Source organism: Tiliqua scincoides, chromosome 4, assembly GCF_035046505.1.
Source record: "Tiliqua scincoides isolate rTilSci1 chromosome 4, rTilSci1.hap2, whole genome shotgun sequence".
Lineage (NCBI taxonomy): Eukaryota > Metazoa > Chordata > Lepidosauria > Squamata > Scincidae > Tiliqua > Tiliqua scincoides.
The window spans coordinates 204,763,105-204,785,248 of NC_089824.1; the positions used below are offsets into that span (position 1 = coordinate 204,763,105).

At 44.7% G+C, this 22,144-nt stretch overlaps 1 protein-coding gene across 1 annotated transcript in view; it reads right to left on the reverse strand.

The window, feature by feature from the left end:
• Positions 1–19,750, reverse strand: part of B4GALT5 (beta-1,4-galactosyltransferase 5) — a 79,746-nt gene extending 59,996 nt beyond the window's left edge. Inside the window, exon 1 of the mRNA XM_066625048.1 lies at positions 19,436–19,750. Coding sequence (XP_066481145.1) covers positions 19,436–19,559 — 124 coding nt within the window. The 5' untranslated portion in view covers positions 19,560–19,750. The remainder of the gene's footprint in view (positions 1–19,435) is intronic.
• Positions 19,751–22,144: the final 2,394 nt, after the last annotated feature.

Sequence of the window (22,144 nt, forward strand, 5' to 3'; positions counted from 1 at the left end):
ATTGCATAACAAACTAAATTAAATCAGATTATGATCCGATCCAATTTCATTAGTTTTACAGTTTTGAAGTCTAACTGAAATAGGTTGCCAATGGGCAAAAAGTATCCTTATAGTTCTCAGAACCTACCCTTTAAGCAAAAGCATTTGCATGGATAACAGTTGTTTTTAGCTCTAGTCAGAACTGTGATGAATAAGGAATACCTCTTTAATAAAAACTTACATTTCAATTAATAAAAAGGGATACCACCATATGGCTAGAAAGTTACCACTATTCTGTATAATTCATACTTACACTTTTGTAAAGCATTCATAACTACTGTTTCTGGTAATAAATGATTGCATAACAATGGTAGTTTTATTATGTCATGTTGGCAACCTTCAGTCTCGAAACACTATGGTATCGCGCTCTGAAAGGTGGTTCTGGAACAGCATCTAGCATGGCTGAAAAGGCCAATTCGGGAGTGACAATCCCTTCCACACTGGGAGCAAGTGCAGTCTCTCCCTGTTCTGTCTCCCTGGCTATGGGCCTTCCTTCTTTGCCTCTTTGCCTCAGACTGTTGGCCAAGTGTCTCTTCAAACTGGGAAAGGCCATGCTGCACAGCCTTATTAATATTTGTGTCAATCATAAGAATGATTATCCCTAATAAGATCCCATGGAAATGTTTCTGCAGCCTATATATACCACCACAGAGTGTACATTTGTTTGTATACAAAAGCCCTAAGGCACTCACTAGTGCATATAGCCAGCATTACCTTTTCATTGCCTTTATTTGCTGTGCACCTCTGAACTTCCCAATTTCAGTCAAATTTGCAATACCCAGCACTTAGATTCAGAAATCTCTATATACTGTCACAGTGGGCTCACCACCCCAACTTCTGGTTTGTAGGCTGCTGTTTATTATGGAAGCCACTTGGGAGCATTTCACACAGCTCTACAGCAAAACTGACATTCTGGCTGAAACAGTCAAGACTGATAGCATCCGGAGTGAATCAGACAGCTACAGCATTCTCACATCCAGGAACCTTCTGGTCGCTGAGATGCCGGAAACAACAACTACAACTACTACTACTAAACAGTACTTATCAATATAAATTGATCTACATGAGAACACCATACTAGGACTAAGCCCCTTCGAACACAGGAAAGAAATAGAGTTTGCAACTGAGAAGGTGCTAGGTGTTTTCCATTCTAGTGTACATTGGGGATGTAATAAGTTCGAGGTTCCCAAACTGGGGCATCATGACACCCCAGCCTTTGGAACTCTGCCTTTGCCCTTTTAAGGGTTGGGGAGGGGAGAAATGCAGCAACATGATCCCCAGGATTGTGCTGCTGCCAGGGGTGCAAGGGATTCTTACTTACTGGAAGGAGCAGCAGCTTCCTGAGGGTGTGGGGAGCCCCGCAGAAGCGTCTGCAAGGCTCCCCAAGCCACGAAGAACCTAAAAATGACAATCGCAACCACCTCCAGTTTGCAACTGCAAAACCAGAAGAAAGTTGCAATAATTATTTTTAGATTCTCTGCAACTTGCCTTGCAGAGGCTTCCACAGGGCTCCTTGCAGAGACTTCCACAGGGCTCCTGTAACCACTGGAAACCACCGGAAAACTGTAATCACCGGAAAACTGCTGCTCCTCCCAGTAAGTAGAAGAAAGTCCCTTGCGTCCCTGGCAGCAGCGCGATCCTGGGGCTTGCATCACTGCATTCCCCTCCTCCTTTCACAACTTACTGCGACTCCCAAACTCCAGGACAATTGGGAATCACAGTAATAAGGAAATTCAGGAAAGCAGTAGTATCGGTAAGTTGAAAGAACTGAAAAAGTGAACTGTTCTTCTATTGCTTTAGAAACAATGTCAGATACTGGAAAACACATAAGACAAATTAACGCAGGTATCCTGCACAAATAAAATGTAGTCTTGCAGGTTTTGTGCTATCTGTCTGTAGGCACTAGCTTGTAGGGTATGATTAAGGAAGACAGAATGATAGATATGGGTGTCTGAATAAAGGTTGGAAAGGATGGGATTCACAGAAGGAAAAGTTTAAGAGTTAAGGCATCCCCTTGAGACTGTAGACAATTTGATAGTTGTCTTTTTAAAACTAACCAAGTATAACAAGTACCCTATCAGTTTAACACAACAGAACAGCAGTGCTGGTAAATCAAAAGGGTTAGCTAGTTCAAATCAAACTGAAATGCAGCTATGCCCTGCCCCACCATTTCTTTGGCTCTCATTGCCCCATTACAGTTGTCTGGACACAAGAGAATGTAATGATGCAGTTATGGTAGAAACCACAACTGATGGAATCCCTCCAACAAGGTCTACATTCTGGACTACCAGTCTAATGTTCCTACTGTATCCAGGTTTCCAACCCCCTTTGTTTATCCACTTTCTTTCCTGCAAAGTTTTCCTTTCTTCAGCTCCATGCCTCTACCACCCATTGTTTCTTCCAGTCCTGCCTTTCAGGCTTATTTTCTCCTATCTTCTTTAGTTATCCTCTTAGGCTCCCTAGCACTTTTCCCCCCTCACCCCATAGCATACAGCTGTCCCTGACCGCAAGTCTTGTGAAGTTTCTTCAGAGCTCTTTGTGATTAGAGCCTTTTGCCTTCATAATCTGTCCCCTACACCCTTTTCCCCAAGCTTCATTTCCCACCTATGCTGCCTTCACATTCTTCTCTCTCAATCCACTGCCTATTTAGCTTTCTTCATTTAGACCCCTCCAGTAGATGTTTAGCTTCTCTGTGTTTCAGGACCTCTTCTCAACATTCTTCCTGTCACTGTGTAAGGTTTAACTCCAGACAAATTGACAACTTGTCATTTCTGAACAAAAGCTGGACCACAAGCTATTTTGTACCCTGAGCAACTGAACATTCTTCACCACAAGAGCAACTCTGCCAATCAGTGCCCAAGGCCTCACAGACAAAGGTACAATATAAAATATTTCTAATATTTATATTCTAGTGTTCTAGAAACACGTATAGCCATTATGTCACAGTGCATTGAATATACCTCTTAAAGCAAAATCCAGAAACCTGAATATGAAACTTTCAACTCCTTGTCCAGGTACCATAGTACAAGCTTCAACTGTGATTGGATGAGAGTGCCACTAATCAGGGAATGGGATTCTCATAGTTTTTAGACTATATTATTTTATAGTCCTACTCACCTGCACGTTTTTAGACAAATCAGATTTTGCAGTCCTTTAAACATTAATATATCCCTTTACTCTCAATACTTTAAAAATGCTTGGATTTGAGTCATTTAATATAAAATGGCCATTAAGTACCACCATTATGGAACAGCATCAGTGAGGTGTTACCTGAAGAAGAGAAATCCCATCAGCCAGATCTCATGCTTTTGGTATCACAAGTCATCCACTACATAACAAGGTGTAGGCTCTAAAAGATAACCACTACGTCCTCCTGTTTTCTGTATAAGTAACCTATGAACAGACACTGATCTTTACATATTAGGTTCTGCCCTCAGGCAGTGCTTGCCCTGTAGTGCCTCTTCCTTTCATTTGGAGGCCGGAAGGGAGGATCGCTCCTTCAGGTCAGGCTAGGTCACCCATATTCTGCTTGGGGGGGGGGGTGGCCCTCTGATTCCAGAAGGGCTGCTGTTCCCCATCTCTGTCCCCTGTGGGCCTCAGTTAGTTATCAGGAGAGGGGAGGGGATATACTGTATCAAGTTCCTCCATTTCTTAGCCTTCTGCTTCAGTGGCAACTGGGGAGCTTTCAGTTCTACAACTTTATTCTCCTCACCTTAGGCACAGATTACCATCACATGTATGCTTCTATTGTCTGGCTTCTATGGTTCTATTGTATTCAAACACTCATATCAGATTCAGTGGGCAAGCAATGGTGGGCTCAGAAGCCACAGCAGCAGCATCTGAAGTGTCAGTAGAGATAGAAGCCAGAATATTCAGGTCCTATTGGCAGCAGTAAGAACCCCAGTACAGTGTATCCTCCAATATCCACAGATGCCAAGCCCACAGCTGGAGTGCCTCAGAGTACCTCCTGGACGCAACCTGAAGTCATATCTGGGAGGCCCTCCAGTCATGGATTTCATTATCCATGGAATAAGGTATCTAAGGGGATCGTGGAACAGATCCCCTATGGATACTGAGGGTCTACTGTACTGACTTTACATCCACAACCACTTATGCCCATCTTTCATGAAAAAGAATACACACTTGCAAGCCCCCCTACCTATCTGCCCACTGAAGATTTCGCTTGATGCACATGATGAAGTGAACTGCTGTCTATAAAAGCTTAATAATGTTGTTGGCAACCTTCAGTCTCGAGAGACTATGGTATCGCGCTCTAAAAGGTGGTTTTGGAACATCATCTAGTGTGGCTGAAAAGGCCAATTCGGGAGTGACAATCCCTTCCACACTGGGAGCAAGTGCAGTCTGTCCCTGGTCTGTCTCCCTGGCTATGGGCCTTCCTTCTTTGCCTCTTTGCCTCAGACCGTTGGCAAAGTGTCTCTTCAAACTGGGAAAGGCCATGCTGCACAGCCTGCCTCCAAGCGGACCGCTCAGAGGCTAGGGTTTCCCACTTGTTGAGGTCCATCCCTAAGGCCTTCAGATCCCTCTTGTAGATGTCCTTGTATCACAGCTGTGGTCTACCTGTAGGGCGCTTTCCTTGCACGAGTTCTCCATAGAGGAGATCCTTTGGGATCCGGCCATCATCCATTCTCACAACATGACCGAGCCAACATAGGCGTCTCTGTTTCAGCAGTGTATACATGCTAGGGATTCCAGCACGTTCCAGGACTGTGTTGTTAGGAACTTTGTCCTGCCAGGTGATGCCGAGAATGCGCCGGAGGCAGCGCACGTGAAAAGCGTTCAGTTTCCTCTCCTGTTGTGAGCGGAGAGTTCATGACTCGCTGCAGTACAGAAGTGTACTCAGGACGCAAGCTCTGTAGACCTGGATCTTGGTATGTTCTGTCAGCTTCTTGTTGGACCAGACTCTCTTTGTGAGTCTGGAAAACGTGGTAGCTGTTTTACCGATGCGTTTGTTTAGCTCAGTATTGAGAGAAAGAGTGTCAGAGATCGTTGAGCCAAGGTACACAAAGTCATGCACAACCTCCAGTTCATGCGCAGATTGTAATGCAGGGAGGTTAGTCCACATCCTGAACCACGACCTGTGTTTTCTTCAGGCTAATCGTCAGTCCAAAATCTTGGCAGGCCTTGCTAAAACGATCCATGAGCTGCTGGAGATCTTTGGCAGAGTGGGTAGTGACAGCTGCATCGTCGGCAAAGAGGAAGTCACGCAGACATTTCAGCTGGACTTTGGACTTTGCTCTCAGTCTGGAGAGGTTGAAGAGCTTTCCGTCTGATCTGGTCCGGAGATAGATGCCTTCTGTTGCGGTTCCAAAGGTATGCTTCAGCAGGACAGCGAAGAAAATCCCAAACAAGGTTGGTGCAAGAACACAGCCCTGCTTCACGCCGCTTCGGATGTCAAAGGGGTCTGATGTGGAGCCATCGAAGACAACAGTGCCCTTCATGTCCTTGTGGAAGGATCTGATGATGCTGAGGAGCCTGGGTGGACATCCAATCTTGGGGAGAATCTTGAAGAGGCCATCCCTGCTGACCAGGTTGAAGGCCTTCGTGAGATCTATGAAGGCTATAAAGAGTGGCTGTCGCTGTTCCCTGCATTTCTCCGCCGTTGTCTAAGGGAGAATACCATATCAGTGGTGGACCTGTTGGCTCGGAATCCGCACTGTGATTCTGGATAAACGCTCTCTGCAAGTACCTGGAGCCTCTTTAGTGCAACTCGGGCAAACAACTTTCCTACTACGCTAAGGAGAGAGATGCCACGGTAGTTATTGCAGTCACCCCTGTCGCCTTTGTTCTTGTACAGCGTGATGATGTTTGCATCCCTCATGTCTTGAGGTACTCCACCTCTCTCCAGCAGAGACAGAGGATTTCATGCAGCTCAGTGACGATGATCTCTTTGCAGCACTTTAGGACTTCAGCAGGGATGCTGTCTTTTCCAGGTGCCTTGCCAAAGGCAAGGGAGTCCAGGGCCACGTGAAGTTCTTCTAGGGTTGGTTTACTGTCAAGCTCCTCCAGCACAGGCAGGCACTCAATGTTGTTCAGCACTTCTTCGGTGACTACATTTTCTCTGGAATATAGCTCAGAGTAGTACTGCACCCAGCGTTCCTTCTGCTGCGCCCAATCCTGGATGACCTCGCCTTTGGCAGACTTCAGAGGGGCAATTTTCTTCTGTGTTGGACCTAGGGCCTGCTTGATACCATCATACATCCCCTTGATGTTGCCCGTGTCAGCTGCTATCTGTGTCTCAGAACAGAACTGGAGCCAGTAGTCGTTAGCACATCTCCTGGCAGTCTGCTGGACTTTGCTGTGAGCAGCTCGGAGGACCTGCAGGTTGCGCTCACTGGGACAGGCCTTGTATGCTGCTTGAGCTGACTGGTGTCAACTCCTCAGAGTGGGCTTCAAACCAGTCTGCTGTCTTGTTGGTCTTCTTGCCAAATATGGACAAGGCGTTGTTGTAAACGGCATTCTTGAAATGTTCCCATCTGTTGGATGCGTTTGCATCGACCGGGCCTGGAAGAGATTCCTCAAGCACTTGTGCAAATTCCTCCACTTTTCTCTGATCCCGGGTCTTGCTGGTATCAATGCGATGTCTTCCTTCCTTTTTCGTGTGGTACAGTCGCTTTGTTTGCAGTTTCACTCTGCTGCACACCAGGGAATGGTCGGTGTCGCAAGCAGCACCCTGATAGCTGTGCGTGATCTTGATGCTGGGAAGGCTGGAGCGTCTGGTGAGAATCAGGTCGAGCTGGTGCCAGTGCTTTGATCTTGGGTGTCTCCAGGAGACTCTATGTTGGGGCTTCGTGTTGAAGAATGTGTTGCTGACACAGAGACCGTGAAGATAGCAAAACTCTAGCAGGCGTTGGCCATTTTCGTTCATCTTCCCAATGCCGAACTGACCTAAGCAAGTGGGCCACGAACTGTTATCAGCAACAACTCTAGCATTGAAATCGCCGAGGATGAACAATGGCTCTTTTACAGGGATCTTCTTGATAGTGGTGGCCAGGTCATCATAGAATTTGTCTTTGGCTTCTGCTGGAGATGACAGAGTTGGTGCATAAGCACTGATGAGAGTGACAGGTCCTGCTGATGACTGGAGCTGCAGGGACAAAATTCTTTCACTTCCCACAGTAGGTGGGATGATGGATTTCAGCAGGGTATTTCTGACCGCAAAGCCAACACCATGTTCCCTGGTTTCGTTTGGTGGTTTTCCCTGCCAGAAAAATGAGAAATTTCTCTCCTTGACAGATCCGGAATCTGGCAGCCTCGTCTCTTGAAGGGTGACGATGTCCATCTGCAGTCTGCTCAGCTCCATGTTGATGACAGCTGTTTTGCGTGCAAGCTATTTCTTGCAGGTCATCAGAGAAACCAGGTGTCATTGTCCTTATGTTCCAGGTGCCCAGCTTTAGGGCAGGAGTTTTCTGTTTTCTATTGCATGGTGCAGAGTTGTCGATCCCCTTGTCGGTTTTCACCCTAAACCCCACGCACCCCGTGAGGTTAACGGACCGTGGCGAGGCAACACCTTACTGGCTGAGGACTGCCCAGCTTAAGGCGGGCGGTAGCTGCCCAATGAGATGCAATGATCTCTCCCACCGTCGGAAGCAGCCCCTGGCGTCACGCTCTACGCCAATCGAGCGAAGACTTATAACCGGTAACTGCTGCTTCCCGTGTTGTGCCGACGCCATATGGCGAAGTTGGAGTGTCCTCTCCAGTGCGCGAAGCCAGGGTAAAGAAGGTATGGAGGATAGGCTGTTACCCATGCAGCAAATCCCCCCTCTCCACATCGCTGGAATGATCCAATGGAAAGGCAGAAGCCAATACGGTTGGTTCCAGCGGCATCGCAGGAGTTGCCAGAGCGTGACTGTGTACAGCCACAAACTGCCTCAGGGACTCCGGCTCCTGATTTTGCCTCGAGGTTGACTCCTGAAGCCTTTTCCACAACTGGATGTAGCCACAAGGCAGTGGAGGTTTGAGATCAGAGTTTTCCTTCTCTTAGATGAGCTGCCTTTCCAGACTGACGAGGCTCATCTACCCGTTTGTAGTATTCTATTTAAAGATTGATCCCAAAGTTTTCAGGAGATCATGAGTTATTCAGCAGTTAACAATACTAGGTCCAGTCACTAAAAATATATATCATTTCCTTCTTTTAGAAAGACTGGAGCAGAGAATGTTGTGGCCTTTGTCAGATTATTTCTTCTGTATCAAAGAGGATTATTATTAGCATGTTTATATCCTACTTTAGACTTTCAAATGCTCCTTGTATCATTTTTATACATTTTCACTTTGTTTTATTATGTTACACATATACTACTTTGGACTTTATAAATCTTTTACCCAAACAAAGCAAACTACACACCAACCATTTCCTTCATTCACTTTAGTCTCATCCTGTCCTGACCCCATCACTAGGCAAGAGCGATTATTGCTAAGTTGACTTTCATGTATTAAATTTCTCTTCATTAATATAAACAAGTCCTGACTAGTTGTATTTCTTGACCAGAAACTGTCAGGAGGACATACTTGGTGGGGTGGGATTGAAAGTAGCAAAGCTACTGTAGTAATTACATTTATAAGTCTGATCAACACTCATCAACCATTACAGAAATGTATACAAGAGCTTGCAACCACAAGTACATTACAACATACATACAAACACATAAAATTTGCATGAACTAGACATCAAGTCACAACTAGCAGCTGCATTTTTATGCATTCTACAGCTGTGCACATCTCTAATTTCAGTTTTAAAAGTTCATTAGTCTTTATGGTTAGAATTAAAAAATACCCAACTTTCATCTCATAGCAAAGAACAGCCCATTTTTTTAAAGATCTGGCTTATACATGCTTGGGATTGGACCCTACAGGCATGCTGAAATCAGGCAAGACAGACAGCTGATTAAAAGGGAATGTTTGCATTTCCCTGCATGCTAGGAAAAGAGGTTAGCATCAACATTATGTGACTTAAATGGAGAAAATACAGCTGGACTTTCTCACAAAAGAGAAATGTGTAAACCCTCTGTCTGGCATCTCCCACGTCCCTGTAAACTAAACTATATACACACTGCTTAGCCAATGTCCTTCACATTCTGATTCAGGGATGGAAAACATACTTTCTATGGGATGAAGGAAGTTCTCAATGTATTGTCTCCTGGATCATGGTAGAAACCTGTAAATATCTGCTCTGGTTTTTAAAAAAATAGAAATATGTATTGGTAGATGTCATAATTGCTAGAAGTAGTTTGGAAGTGTAATGTGAAAATACACTAAATATGCAGAAATAAGCAAACAAAGATGTGATCCAAAATTAAAATGCTTAACCCCCCCCCCAAAAATTTTTTGACAATTATTTTGAGTGCCAACATGTACACAATTTGCAGTCTGACATCCTCAGCATCCATAAAACTACAATATGAAAAATAGATGTGACCTTTAAGTCAGGCCTTAATAAATCTGAGGTGCCAGTTTGCCATGGCAGCTAGAAATTTCTTATTGCTAGTGTTTGGCAAGAATTATTCACTTTTCAACCTACCATGATAATAAAAAGTGAACAACAGCTATTGTGTTACTCAACTGCTCATCTTAGCACTGAATCAGAGTATGAATTCTTTGTTTAGCAACATTCACAATCTTTGCATCACACTGTATTGTTGGTGGTCATTTTGTTTGCAAATGGTGCAAAGTAAGTAATAAAAGAACTTGCCTCTGTACTAATCTTAAAACCCACATAGATGGTACAAATGCAACAAACAACGTTTTATAGTCTCATAAGTATGTTAGTCTTATTGCAGTATTAATTTTTACCAGTGAATACAGTAAAAAAAACATGCAGCAACAGCTAGGAAGTAAAAAGCAATACAATGCAATAGTTTAAGTATATAGCACATTTGTCATTTTACATCAGAATGTTATTTTATATAACAAATACAAATGGAGCTTTTCTCTATGCTTGTTTATATGTATAATCTGATCTATACCATTCATTGAGGGTATTCAAGAATTTTATGCCAGCATTAAAGCACAAAACCCTGCAAGCTGGACAATTCATTCAGCTCCTAAATCTTGGGGCTGATTTCTAGATCAAAAGCAAATTTGCCAGTTCTGCTTTAAATATTGCCAGTATCATCTCAATCTTGAAGAACTTCTAGAGGCATAGCTATGTTACTGTACAGAAGCAAAAATGAAGTCTTATGGACCTGAAAGGTTAATATTTATTGCAACACAAACTTCTGTGGGCTCCATTCCACTTTATTAGATGCATAAAGTAAAATCTTCAGTAAGTCGGTTTTTATATCCACGCACAGGGATATAGATGAAAATAAATTAAAACCCCAGTAGTCAACTAGAAGAATACAGCAAAAACTAAGAAGAAATAACTGCTCTCCTAAGTTGGCCACATTGTTTTAGCTTACACAGTGAGACAGCAACCAGAATGAATTTGTTCTGTTAACAGAAGTGTGAACTAGTACAAACACTGCTATTGTTAGCATACACAATTGAGAATTGATTACCTAGGTGAGACCCTAAGAAATAAATGACAGAGAACAGAAGTTCATAGTGAGTCACAGACAGCCTTAACAGTGCAGCTACAAACAGCACTAACGGTTACCTCTCTACTGAGAGGTAAGCCCTGGACTTATCCCCAGGCATGCACAGGACTGCAGTTTAAGGCTATGACTCAGCAAGCCTTTGGCTTAACTTTGAGAAATGAAACTAACTAGAAGAACTAAAGACCTTCCTTTCTGAAATTTAAGTATCAAACCAGGAAATACTCCTTACCCAAATACATACTGCATTTCGATTCAGCAACTGCATATATATAGCTCATGTTTGTGCCTCAAGTTTCCACACCTCAAGGAGAAATACCATAGGTTTCAAGGTATATTCCTTCTAATCTCTGAAGCAAGAGTGTGGAGTTGTATGCTGGTTGCTTAAGGGCAATTCCAGAGCACTCGGCAATGACATCACCATCATTAAGCTCCAGCACACTAGTAAGGAAGCTGTGTGAGGCTCAAATTCCAGCTGCAAAGCCAAACAACTTAGAGACAATACTGGTTACAAGCAATATATGAAGATACAGCCAAAAAAAAAAATCAGAGAGCAATCTAGGCCAATCCCCAGTTATAAAAGTTAAGCAACTACCCCAACAAAATGAAGCTAAGTGATCCATAACTAAATGTGCCAGAAGCACATAGCATACACACTCCAGATTCCTTTTTTCTGTGCATCTTTCAGGCAGCTTGAAAGTCAGACTGAACTACCTGTAACCCATAACCCAACAACAGTTCACTAAAAAACCTATACATTTCCTACTTTGCCTGGGACAGCAAAATATGTACACTCAGGAAGGCACAATATGTGAGTGCTGGGTTAAACTGGGCTTGGTGGTTTCAGTTATGCTTGAAGCAGGCCTGCACATACTGATGTAATAGTAAGGACTGAATTAGATGCTAATTTCAAATTATGATTCTAGATGTAGACTGTGTCTTTTGAAAATTCATGCAATACAAGCTTCTAAGTCCACTAGATGTACAGTTATTTTATTGTATTCCTTTGTCTATCCAGTTCAGGATTCTGAAATACAGGTCCAGCCTATTTATACATGGATTTTTTATACACAGATTTGGCTCAACAAGAATGGCCCATGCAAATGAGAAAGAACGTGCTGATCCCCGGAGAAGGGGAAAAATGCATCCCTTTAAAATCAGTTTTAAAAACTGAACAGTCCTTTAACAACAGCCTCCTTAATGAGAGGGGGGGCAGCAGGTTAACAATCCATCAATCCTTCTCACCCCTCCCTTCCCCCAGCACCTGGTGATCATTTTGCTTTGGTGAAGGGAGGGGCTGGGCGAAGTGCTGATGGATTGTCTTCTTAATGACTTATCTTAAGAGTCAAAAGGTCAGCAAGGCTGTTTTTCAATCACTGGAGCAAAGAAACTTTGTTTTTTAAACTGATTTGCTGTAGTACAGTTTTTTTAATCCACATGAGTGCTTGGATCAGAACCCAGCGAATAATTAGTCTCAACCTGTACTTTCAACAGTACAATCAATCATTCTATACAATCATTTTCATAGTACTCACATTTTCTTTAAGTACAACTCTAGACAGATCACAGAAAATGCTATGGTATCGCTTCCGCATTTGTCCCATACTCAATTTCTATCATAGCTACAAGAAGCTGCATCACATTCCATTAGCTAGAAAAAACATATTTTGGAACACAAAGCTGATCTAGCATCAAGGCTCTTTAGTTCTCCCTCCATAACAGCAGCTCTGAGGGCCCAATCTTATCCAACTTTCCAGTGCCAATGCAGCCACAATACATCCCTACGGTAAGGAAACAAACATTCCCTTACCTGAAGAGGCCTCTGTGACTGCTCCCCCCCATGGCCAGGATGCAGCACACACCCTGTTGGAATGGCTGCACCAGTACTGGAAAGTTGGATAGGATGGGCCCTAATTTTTTATTAGGGAAAAGATCAAGGTGAAGACTCCATGCACCACACTTTCCATTTTGTTTGAGCCCAGAAAAGTCACTCCTCCTGCTAGAACTGACTGCGCCTGTAAGCGTTGCCCAAGAAAGTCAGTTTCAAAACATTTGCTCTCTACAGCATCATCAATGTGGCTTGTAGCTTGGAATGGTCAGACTTTACAAGAAAAGCTAGTTGAGCAAGCAGAAAGGGTTCCAAAAGCAATATACCTAGGAAGAGACTGACACAGAAAAACCAAATGATCTAGGACACTGGGGGAAAACTGCAGTCTACCAACTGTTCCCTAAATTAGTCTTGCCAATTTGATAACCAAATATTAGAATCTCAGGTTTAGCTCAGATTGTTTCTAATTTCTATACATGTGTGCTAAACAACTGCAAGCAGAGAAGCTGGGGCAGTTAGATGTGCTCTACATTCAGAAAACCCTTGAATCTAGCCCAGGTGTTATTAGGCTATAATGCAGTGATTTTCAACCAGTGTGCTCTGGCACACTGGTGTGCAATGAATAGTCTGCAAGTGTTCTGCAGGAGTTTCGGGGAGGGTCATTTATTAGTACAGCCAGTGGGAATGCAAGCTGTTTACCATAAGCATTGTGTGCTTTGTCAATTGCCAAAAAACTGGTGATGTGCCTTGCCTATTTTAACACTTTCTCAGTGTGCTGAGAGATAAAAATCTTGAAAATCACTGCTACAATGAGTTACTGCTGAAGAATTGGCATGCTTTATACACGTACATGTTCCAAAGTTGAATGGAGCACAGAAACAGTCACTGGGCCTAACCTGAGCCATAGTCTGCATGCAACATCTTCCTAAATTTGATATAACAGGAAGTAGAGAGAAGGCTCATTGAAATTTCAATAAAAATAGAAGCCAAGAATCAGCACAAATATATGAACTCCTCTTTGCTAAAGGGGGACATTATCATCATCATCATAACAACAACAACAACAATAATAACAATAAGTATTATTATTATTATTATTATTATTATTATTATTATTATTATTAACAGTATTTATATACCGCTTTTCAACTAAAAGTTCACAAAGCGGTTTACAGAGAAAAATCAAATAACTAAATGGCTCCCTGCCCCAAAAGGGCTAGCAATCTGAAAAGATGCAAATGAATACCAGCAGACAGCCACTAGAACAGACACTGCTGGGGTGAGGTGGGCCAGTTACTCTCCCCCAGCTAAAAAAAGAAGCACCCACTTGAAAAAGTGCCTCTTACCCAAATTAGCAGGAGTTTACTTTATTATAGAAACACTAATAAGTACACTCACATTCAGCAAAGTCAACATCTTCACAAATTTGTCTTTGATCAAGGTAACCTTGCCAGCTCTAGGCTAGATGATTATACAAGCTGTCCCATTATAGTCAATAAGGCTTGCCCTTAGGTAAATATGGATAGGATTGAAGCCTAAGTATCCTAAAAAGCTATCCAAAGCATAATTAGTTTTGATGTCCCACATCTTCACTCAAAGATGCAAAGAGCTTGCTATTATCACAAGATTTTTAAAAGCTGACAGTGAAGGTATTTTTCAACAGATAAAAGCATAGCGAAGGTTACAAAATGGAACATACATGCCTATGACATTGCTGGGTACAGCATTCTTATCACCATGTCCTCTGTACTCCCATTTATGCAATAAGGGGGTGTGTCACAGCAACACTAAAGCCTAAAAAAGAAACCAGTACTGTAGAGCCATGATAAGTGTTGAGGCCAATACTGAAGTATTTAACACAGAAACCAATGAAAATTTCGCAAACAAAATTCAGGAATATATCAATGCATACAATGCACAAGACCTCCTAAAGAATCATCTCGTTATGAAGCTTACTGGATTACTTTGAGCCAAGTATTATCTCTGCCTAACCTACATGACAGAACTGCTTCGAGAACAAAAGGAACACCACAAGCCATGTACAACACCTTGAGCTCCCTGGGGGAAGGGTGGTATTAAATGTGATTAAGAACTAACTGCGGGCCCAAATACTTTCGGCTGGCTTTGATAGTCAACTATAGTGCTAGCCACTCATCCAGATTATTCCTCAAAGGAGAGAATGGAGACTTTAGTTGTCAGAACTTCTAATCCCCAGGTAAGAGAAGAAAAAATTCCCACCTGTTATCATAATTGAGCCTTGAAAGGTCAAATGTCTCACTGTTCAAGAAAGGCTGAGGAAAGGTAGAATACTGGTAAGATCTGCCACTCTTCTCTAAGCCAATGGCCTTGAAATTTTGGAATGCCACCACATCACAGCCATTCCAGGGTGTAGTGTTAAGACAGGTGTGCAGTTTATGATTATACTAGGTTGTAGCTGGTATTGCACTGACTGGCTGATTTTCTCTGTGGACTAATAGGAATTTTTGATTGTGCACACAATAACGACAAATTGTTTTAAGCTACATTTTTAGCTTCTATATAGTTCTGTGCATTAAGAATTGATATGAATTAGTATTCTTGCTGATAAGTGATTCCCACCCAGGGTGCCACCTAACCTTCTCTGTCCAGCCTTTTCACAGTTTTTTCCTCCTCAGTTTTGCTGCTCCAGGAGACAATGCAGCTGGTTGTCTGGCTGAGAAAATACAACTCACTCATCACCTGGAAAATGGTGTTCCATTCCCCACACACCTTACCACATTGGTCTGGGATTTGCTGATGTTGACCAACAATAGTGCTTGCTAACCCTGACAATGATGGGGTGCAGGGATGAAAGATGGCAGAGCAGGGCACAGCTTTCCACGGGCTGCAGCACAGAGGCAGAGTCAGTCAGGTGCTGGCAGCACATCAAGTGGTAAGGGGCCTTAGACATTTTTTGTGCATGCCTTTCCCTGGAATTATGTTAAGGGCAAGGTTTGTGTGGAATGGGCACTGACGGAAGGAAATACAGTCTGATAGAAAGACAAGCCTCTCCTTGCTTGAAAAATTTATCTGGCTCCTAATTTTTGGGCTTTGCTCCTAGATCCAAGACAAACCTGTTGAAAGCTGCAACAGATACAGCAAACTGATACCTTGTTTCATATATTTGCTATGTAACCAATGAAAACTTGATAAATAATGAAAGAAAAACTCAGCCTAGCAAAATAGCACTACCTGCCACAAAGTTTCACTGGACATAGCATGTTGCAAAGTGCAAAGTAGATAGGTTCCTATTGACCTCTAGCTACTCTATCTCCTTATAAGCTATAAATTCATTTTTATGGTTGTACTGTTGATGTAATGCTACACATTTACCAAATGTAATGAACGACTAAATTAGCCATTAACTGATATCCATGTTATTCTTGTGGTACAGAAGTCCATAGTAACAGATGATTTAGGTATACAGTGGTACCTCGCATAACGAATGCCTCTCGCACCGAAAAACTCGCAGAACGAAAGCGTTTTGCGAAGTTTGGTAACTCGCACAACGAATTTTTATGACCCGTGCTTCGCAAGACGAATTTTGTTTTGGTTTGGTTTGTTTTAAGGGGAGGATCCTCATGTCAGTTTATGATCCCGTCCACCCTAGTAAGGGGAGCATCTTCATGTCAGTTTATGATCCCGTCCACCCTAGTAAGGGGAGGATCTTCATGTCAGTTTACGTAAGTAAGTCCCATTGTGCTTGCTCCCAGGAAAGTGTGCACAGGATTACAGCCTTCAAGCTCCCCACTCAGCATCCCCCCTGTTTTTGAAATCCTCAGTACAGTATGTATGCCTTTAAAGAGCACTTAATAAACACTTTGTAAACCAAATTTGACTTTGTTCTGACTTTCTTGCCCATAGGAACACATTAATTAAATTTCAATGCATTCCTATGGGAAAACGCGCTTCGCAAAACGAAAAACTCGCATAACAAAAGGACTCGCGGAACAAATTAATTTCGTTATGCGAGGCACCACTGTAAGTGGTTAGAATTAATAATTTTATCTGCCACCTTATTAGTATTAGTCAAAAAATGCACCAACAAAGCTAAGCCAAATAAATATTGCACGTTCCAAACAAATTTCTTTCTATGGAAAAAGTACTAAAATAAGCATTTGGTATTTGATATTTGGGAGCAGTAATTCTGTGCTAGTCATTGAGATGAACTTTATACAATCTGAACAGCAAATGAACAAAGCAGCGTGAGGACTTTGTTACTGTCTTAGAACAGCTACCTAAATAATTTAGCTACAATCCTATACGTGCTTTCATGAGAGTAAGTAATTTTAACACATTAGGATTTACTCCTGAGTAAATGAATTGCACTATTTGGTATCTAGCAGAAATAAAACCAATTTTTATTCTAGAATTACACAGGAATATTTACACTCAGTCATATCCATTACTGACTTTTGGAATTAAATAGCTATTAGCACTTAATCAGCTGTGCCACCAACAAAAACATTCAGAGTTCAAAACCATGCTAGGATAACACAAAGCATTATTCAAACTTCATAATTCTTAGATACATAAAGTTCTTGTCACCCAGAATGATGAAGTCCTAGAACACATGAAACTGTTAGCAGCAGCAAGTGAAAGAGAGGAAGCTTGTAAAAAATATTGTTGCACTTTCATGTATGAAAATATAAAGTACAGAAAATGAAATCCATCAGAGATTTCACATATGAAAATATAAAGTACAAAAAGTGAAATCCATCAAAGACATCCACAAGGTAAGTATTCTTATGACACATTCTTGATTTGTGGCTAGAAATATCTGCCTTGCAAAAGAAGGCAGAAGGATATTCCAGTTATTTCAGCAATTTATATCCCACCTTCTACTCCAAACTAAAAAAATCAGATACTAGTATTCTATAGTTGGATTTTTGAGTGTTTTTATTAATAGGTAGTTATAATCATTGCCTTTAACTATCACAAGTATCTGAGTCCTACTGTCAAACAGTCTAACCTACACATTTTCCCACACCTGTTTTTTAAACACCCTATCAAGAACTACTGAACAGCAGGTGTGGTGTTCTACCAACCAACCACAGCTAGAAGAATTGCCCAAGCAGAACTCTCATTCCAGAAAGCCTTATTGGAAAGGGGAGCACATGCACTGAAAGTGGCAGGAAAATTAATACTGTCCTCTTTACATCCGAACAGCAGGTGTGATGTTCTCCCACCAACCAACCCCAGCCAGAAGAACAGCCCAAGCAGAACTCCCCATTCCATCAAGTTGTATTGCAAAAAATCCATGCATCAGAACTGGCAGAGAAATTGATACTCTTCACAGGTGCCTTTCACTGCCCCACATGTATAAAACCTAATCCCTCTATTTAGGGCCTATAACCAGAGAGAGAGAAATGGTAAATTAGTCAAGGTCATGGAGCTGGGAGGAAGGGAAAGGAGAGCAAAAGATGGAGGACAGTGAAGAAAGACATCACACCTTTGAAAGATCTGGCCTTGCTGGTGCAGGGGGACAGGGGGGCCACTTTAACGTGTTATAAACCAATCCTACACATGACTACTCAGAAGTAAATCCTGTTAGAGTCAATGATGCTTACTCCCAGGTAAGTGTGCATAGGATTGCAGCCCCAAACAACCCAATCCTAACCATTTACCTAGGAGTAAGTCCGACTATCATGGGGCTTACTTCCAAGTAGACATGCATAGGATTGGACATGAAACAGGCAGAAAAATTATTATTATTATTAACATTATTTATATACTGCTTTTCAACAAAATGTTCACAAAGTGGTTTACAGAGAAAAATCAAACAACTAATGGCTCCCTGTTCCAAAAGGGCTCACAATCTACAAAGATGCAGAACCAGAAGACAGCCACTAGAAAAGGAAACTGCTGGGGCGAGGAGGGCCAGTTACTCTCCTTCTGCTAAATAAAAGAGGAGCACCCACTTGAAAAAGTGCCCCAAAAAGAGAGAACCCCCACTCCTTACAATGCACCATGGTGGATGTGGGGGGGGGGGCACCATTCACCTCGCACACAGTCTGAACACGTTCCTACAGAGCCCTGCAAGCACATGAGAGGTTTAAAGCCCAAGCCTATGCAGATCTACACAGAAGTATGTGCCATTATAGTCAATGGGCCACAGTCCCAAATCAGTGTGGATAGGATTGCAGCCTTAAAACCCAATCCTATGCCTGTCTACTCTGAAGTAAACCCCATTATATTCAATGGGGCTTACTCCCAGGTAAGTGAGGATAGAAATGCAGCCTCAACCCTATGCCTCTCTACAAAGACCGAAGCCCCATTATATCCAATGAGATTTACTCCCAGGCAAGCATGGCTACGCCTCTCTTCTCAGAATTAAGCCCCATTATATCCAACGGGGCTTACTCCCAGATAAATAAGGATCGCAGCATCAGAGCTGAATTTATGCCTCTCTACTCAGAAGTAACTCCTATTACATTCAGGGAGGCTTACTCTCAGGTAAGCGAGGACAGGCTTGCAGCCTCAGAGCCCACCCCTCCGGGTGTCTACTCAGAAGCATGCCCCAGCGCAGTGAAGGGGGCAGCCTCAGAACGATGCCGTGAGGGTGGCCCTCAGGAGGAATGGTGGGGGAGGGGGCGCTGCCCAGGCGGCTCTCTGGAAGTTTCGACGCTGACAGGGAGTGAGGCGGTAGGGGAGAGGCACGAGGGGCTCGGGGTGGGGGGGAGACGGCTTCGAGGCTGCCCCCTCCCACCTCCCCCGGCTGCGGCAAGCAGGGCTGGCGCGAGAGTCAGGACCACGCCGCTCAGCGACCAGAGGGCCCGACCGCCCCACCACCCCTCGCCTCAGCGCCCGACCGTTAGGCTGGGGGGAGGGGGGGAGCCCGGCACGCGCCCCCAGCGCCCCCTCCCTCAGGGGAAGGGGGAAAAGATCGGAAGCGCGCTCCCGCAGCCCCCCGCCCGCGAGCGCGCTCTCTCCCTGAGCCTCCCGCGCGCGCCCGCTCGCCTCAGGATGCCTCCCCCACCCGCGTTCCTTCCCGCCTCACCGATGCCGGGCGCCACATAGACGAAGTAGAGGAAGGAGGAGGACAGCGAGAAGAGGAAGAGCGCGGCCAGCAGCGAGCGCCGCGGGAGCCGCCAGGGCCTCCGGGGGCTCCGGGGCCACCGCATGGTCCGCGCCTCCTCCTCGCGTCCGCGGGCCGATCCGGCTGTGGAGAGAGTGGGCGGCGGAGCTGCTGGTGGCGGTGCCGCCGCCGCTGACTGACCTGGGAGCAGCAGCTCCTCCTCCCCGTCCTCCCGTCCGCTCCCTCCCTCCTCAGCACCACCTCCCTGCTTAAGCGCCGCAGCCGCCTCGCCGCGGCATGAATGAGGAGCGCCGCTGGCCCCGCCCCGAGGCCCCTCAGTGAGGATTGCCCGGCCTGAGGCTAGCCGGCAAAGCGGAGGCGAGGAGGCGGGGCCACGGCCGCCCCGCAAGCCAAACCCTGCCCCGCCCCGCCCCTCGGCCGTGCGGGCTGCCCAGTCACTTGGCCCCCCCCCCACTGCCGGGGTCACGTGGGAAGTGTGGCGCGAGGGGCGTCTGCGGCGCTTGTGCGGCGGGGAAGGTGCTTTTGCAAGCAGCGCAGCGGTCCTGGCGATTTATCACCACCATCCTTGGGCGGCAGCCCCACGCACGCCTCTCCGGGTATAAGGCTGCGCCCCTGTCCCCACTTTCCTAGAAGCAAGCTACGTTGATTGCAGTGGGACCTGCTTTTGAGTAGACGTGCATAGGGTTGGACTCTAAGGGCACGCTCCTAAGCAGGTCTACTCAGAAGGAAGCCCTGCTGTGTTCAATGGGACTTACTCCCAGGAAAGTGAGGTTAGGACTGCAAGCCCAAGGCTGCACCCCACTCGCACTTTCCTGGGAGTAAGGTAAGGCTGCAATTCCCTGGGAGTAAGCCCCATTGAGTATAATGAGATTTACTTCTGAGTAGAACGTGCATAGTATTGGGTTCTATGGCTGCAGCCCCATGCATGCATTCCTGGGAATAAGGCTGCAATCCTGTCCACACTTTCCTGAGAGTAAGCCTCATTGATTACAATGGGACTTACTTCTGAGTAGACATGAATAGGATGGGCTCTAAGGCTACAACTCCATGCACAGTTCCCTGGGAGAAAATCTCATTGAAACACAATAGGAGTTACTTCTGAGTAGACATGCATAGGATTGGGCTGCAAGTCCAGTTGAACTCACTGGAACTTATTTCTGACTAGATGTGCTGTTAGCAGTGGCACAGCTAGAGGGGGTGCAAAGCACCTGTTTTTGCTGTTATTGCCATGATCAAGCTGCTCCACCCCTGTGGAGTCATTCCAGGTGGGGGAGTACAGCACTCCACAACAAAGCAGCACTGACTGCCCCGCCCTCCATGACTGCAACCCTAGGCACACTTGCCTGGGGGTGAGGTGCATTCCACACCTATCTGGGAGCAGCCCCATTGACTACAGTGGAACTGATTTCTGAGTATACATGCATAGGATTGGGCTCCCAATGGAACTTCTCAGCAGACATACATAGGATTGTGCTGTTTGCAATGGTGTGGCTGGGGGGCAGTGCAAAGCACTACGTTTTGCAGGGAGCCTCATCCCTTACTGCAGCATACAACAAGCAGCCCCTCCCCAGAGCTGTATTAACCCAAGGCAGGGCTCCTAGGCTTTCATATACATACATATATATATAAAGTAAGAATATATGATACATATGGATAATTATGCCACATATATGCACATATTGTTACAGTGCAAGTGCAAAGTGTCTTTAACCACTGGAGCCTTAGGGCACAGATAACAGTGCCTCAGCAAAAAAAAAAGGGCTCCTAGTCCCTGGAGGGGGGCTAGACTTCAGCCCAGTCAACCTTGTGAATAATACAGTCCTGCCCCTCCCCCTCAGAGCCATTCCAGGCTCCACCCCACCAATGGCTCTGAGGAGGTGAGGCCCCACTTGCATGCTCCCTGCAAAACTTAGTGTTTTGCACCCTCCCCTCTAGCTACACCTCTGGTTGTTAGTCTTGACTCTGCTCTCTGGTCAATGGTGATAACAGTGGTAGAAGCGAAGAAGAAAAATGGAAATGAAAAGTTAAAGTTTCAAAATAAGAAATCAGACTTCCTGTGGTATAAAACTATGGTAGGAAGTCAGTTGCAAGCATGAAATTGTGCGGTCTGGGGTCTCTGTGGATTTAGGGAAATCTGGTCTTCTGGTTTTATTTGGAGGGGGGCACTACTGGAAATCTATGAAACATGGGCCTTTCCTATGCAAGAGTCCTATCCTATACTACAGTAAGTTTCTTAACACTTCCCTGGGAAGTACAGTACCAGTGGTACTTGGAAGTGGTGTCTGGTGGTAGTTGCTGAATCCCTGGACACCTGTCACTCAGCAGCAAGACCAAGGAACTTGACACAACAAACAGTGTTGAGACTTGGGGGCTCGATGGGCAGAGCTCCAAAGCATGCTTTTCCATTCTTCAAATAGCCCTCCATCTACCATGAGCTTCTTACTGGTGTTTGTTGTGTCACATCCAGTTACGGACCTTCCTTCCTGTTGTGCCCTGGTGTGCAGGTCCATGATACTGCTCCCCCCACATTACACTGCCCCCCCAGATACCTACCCAGCACAATGGAGCCTCACACAGTGTTCAGGATCACTCAGAAAGCCTTCTGATGTGCTCTTAAACAGGCTTTCTGAGAGGTCCTGAATGCTGCACAGGCTTCACCTGCCCTGGAAA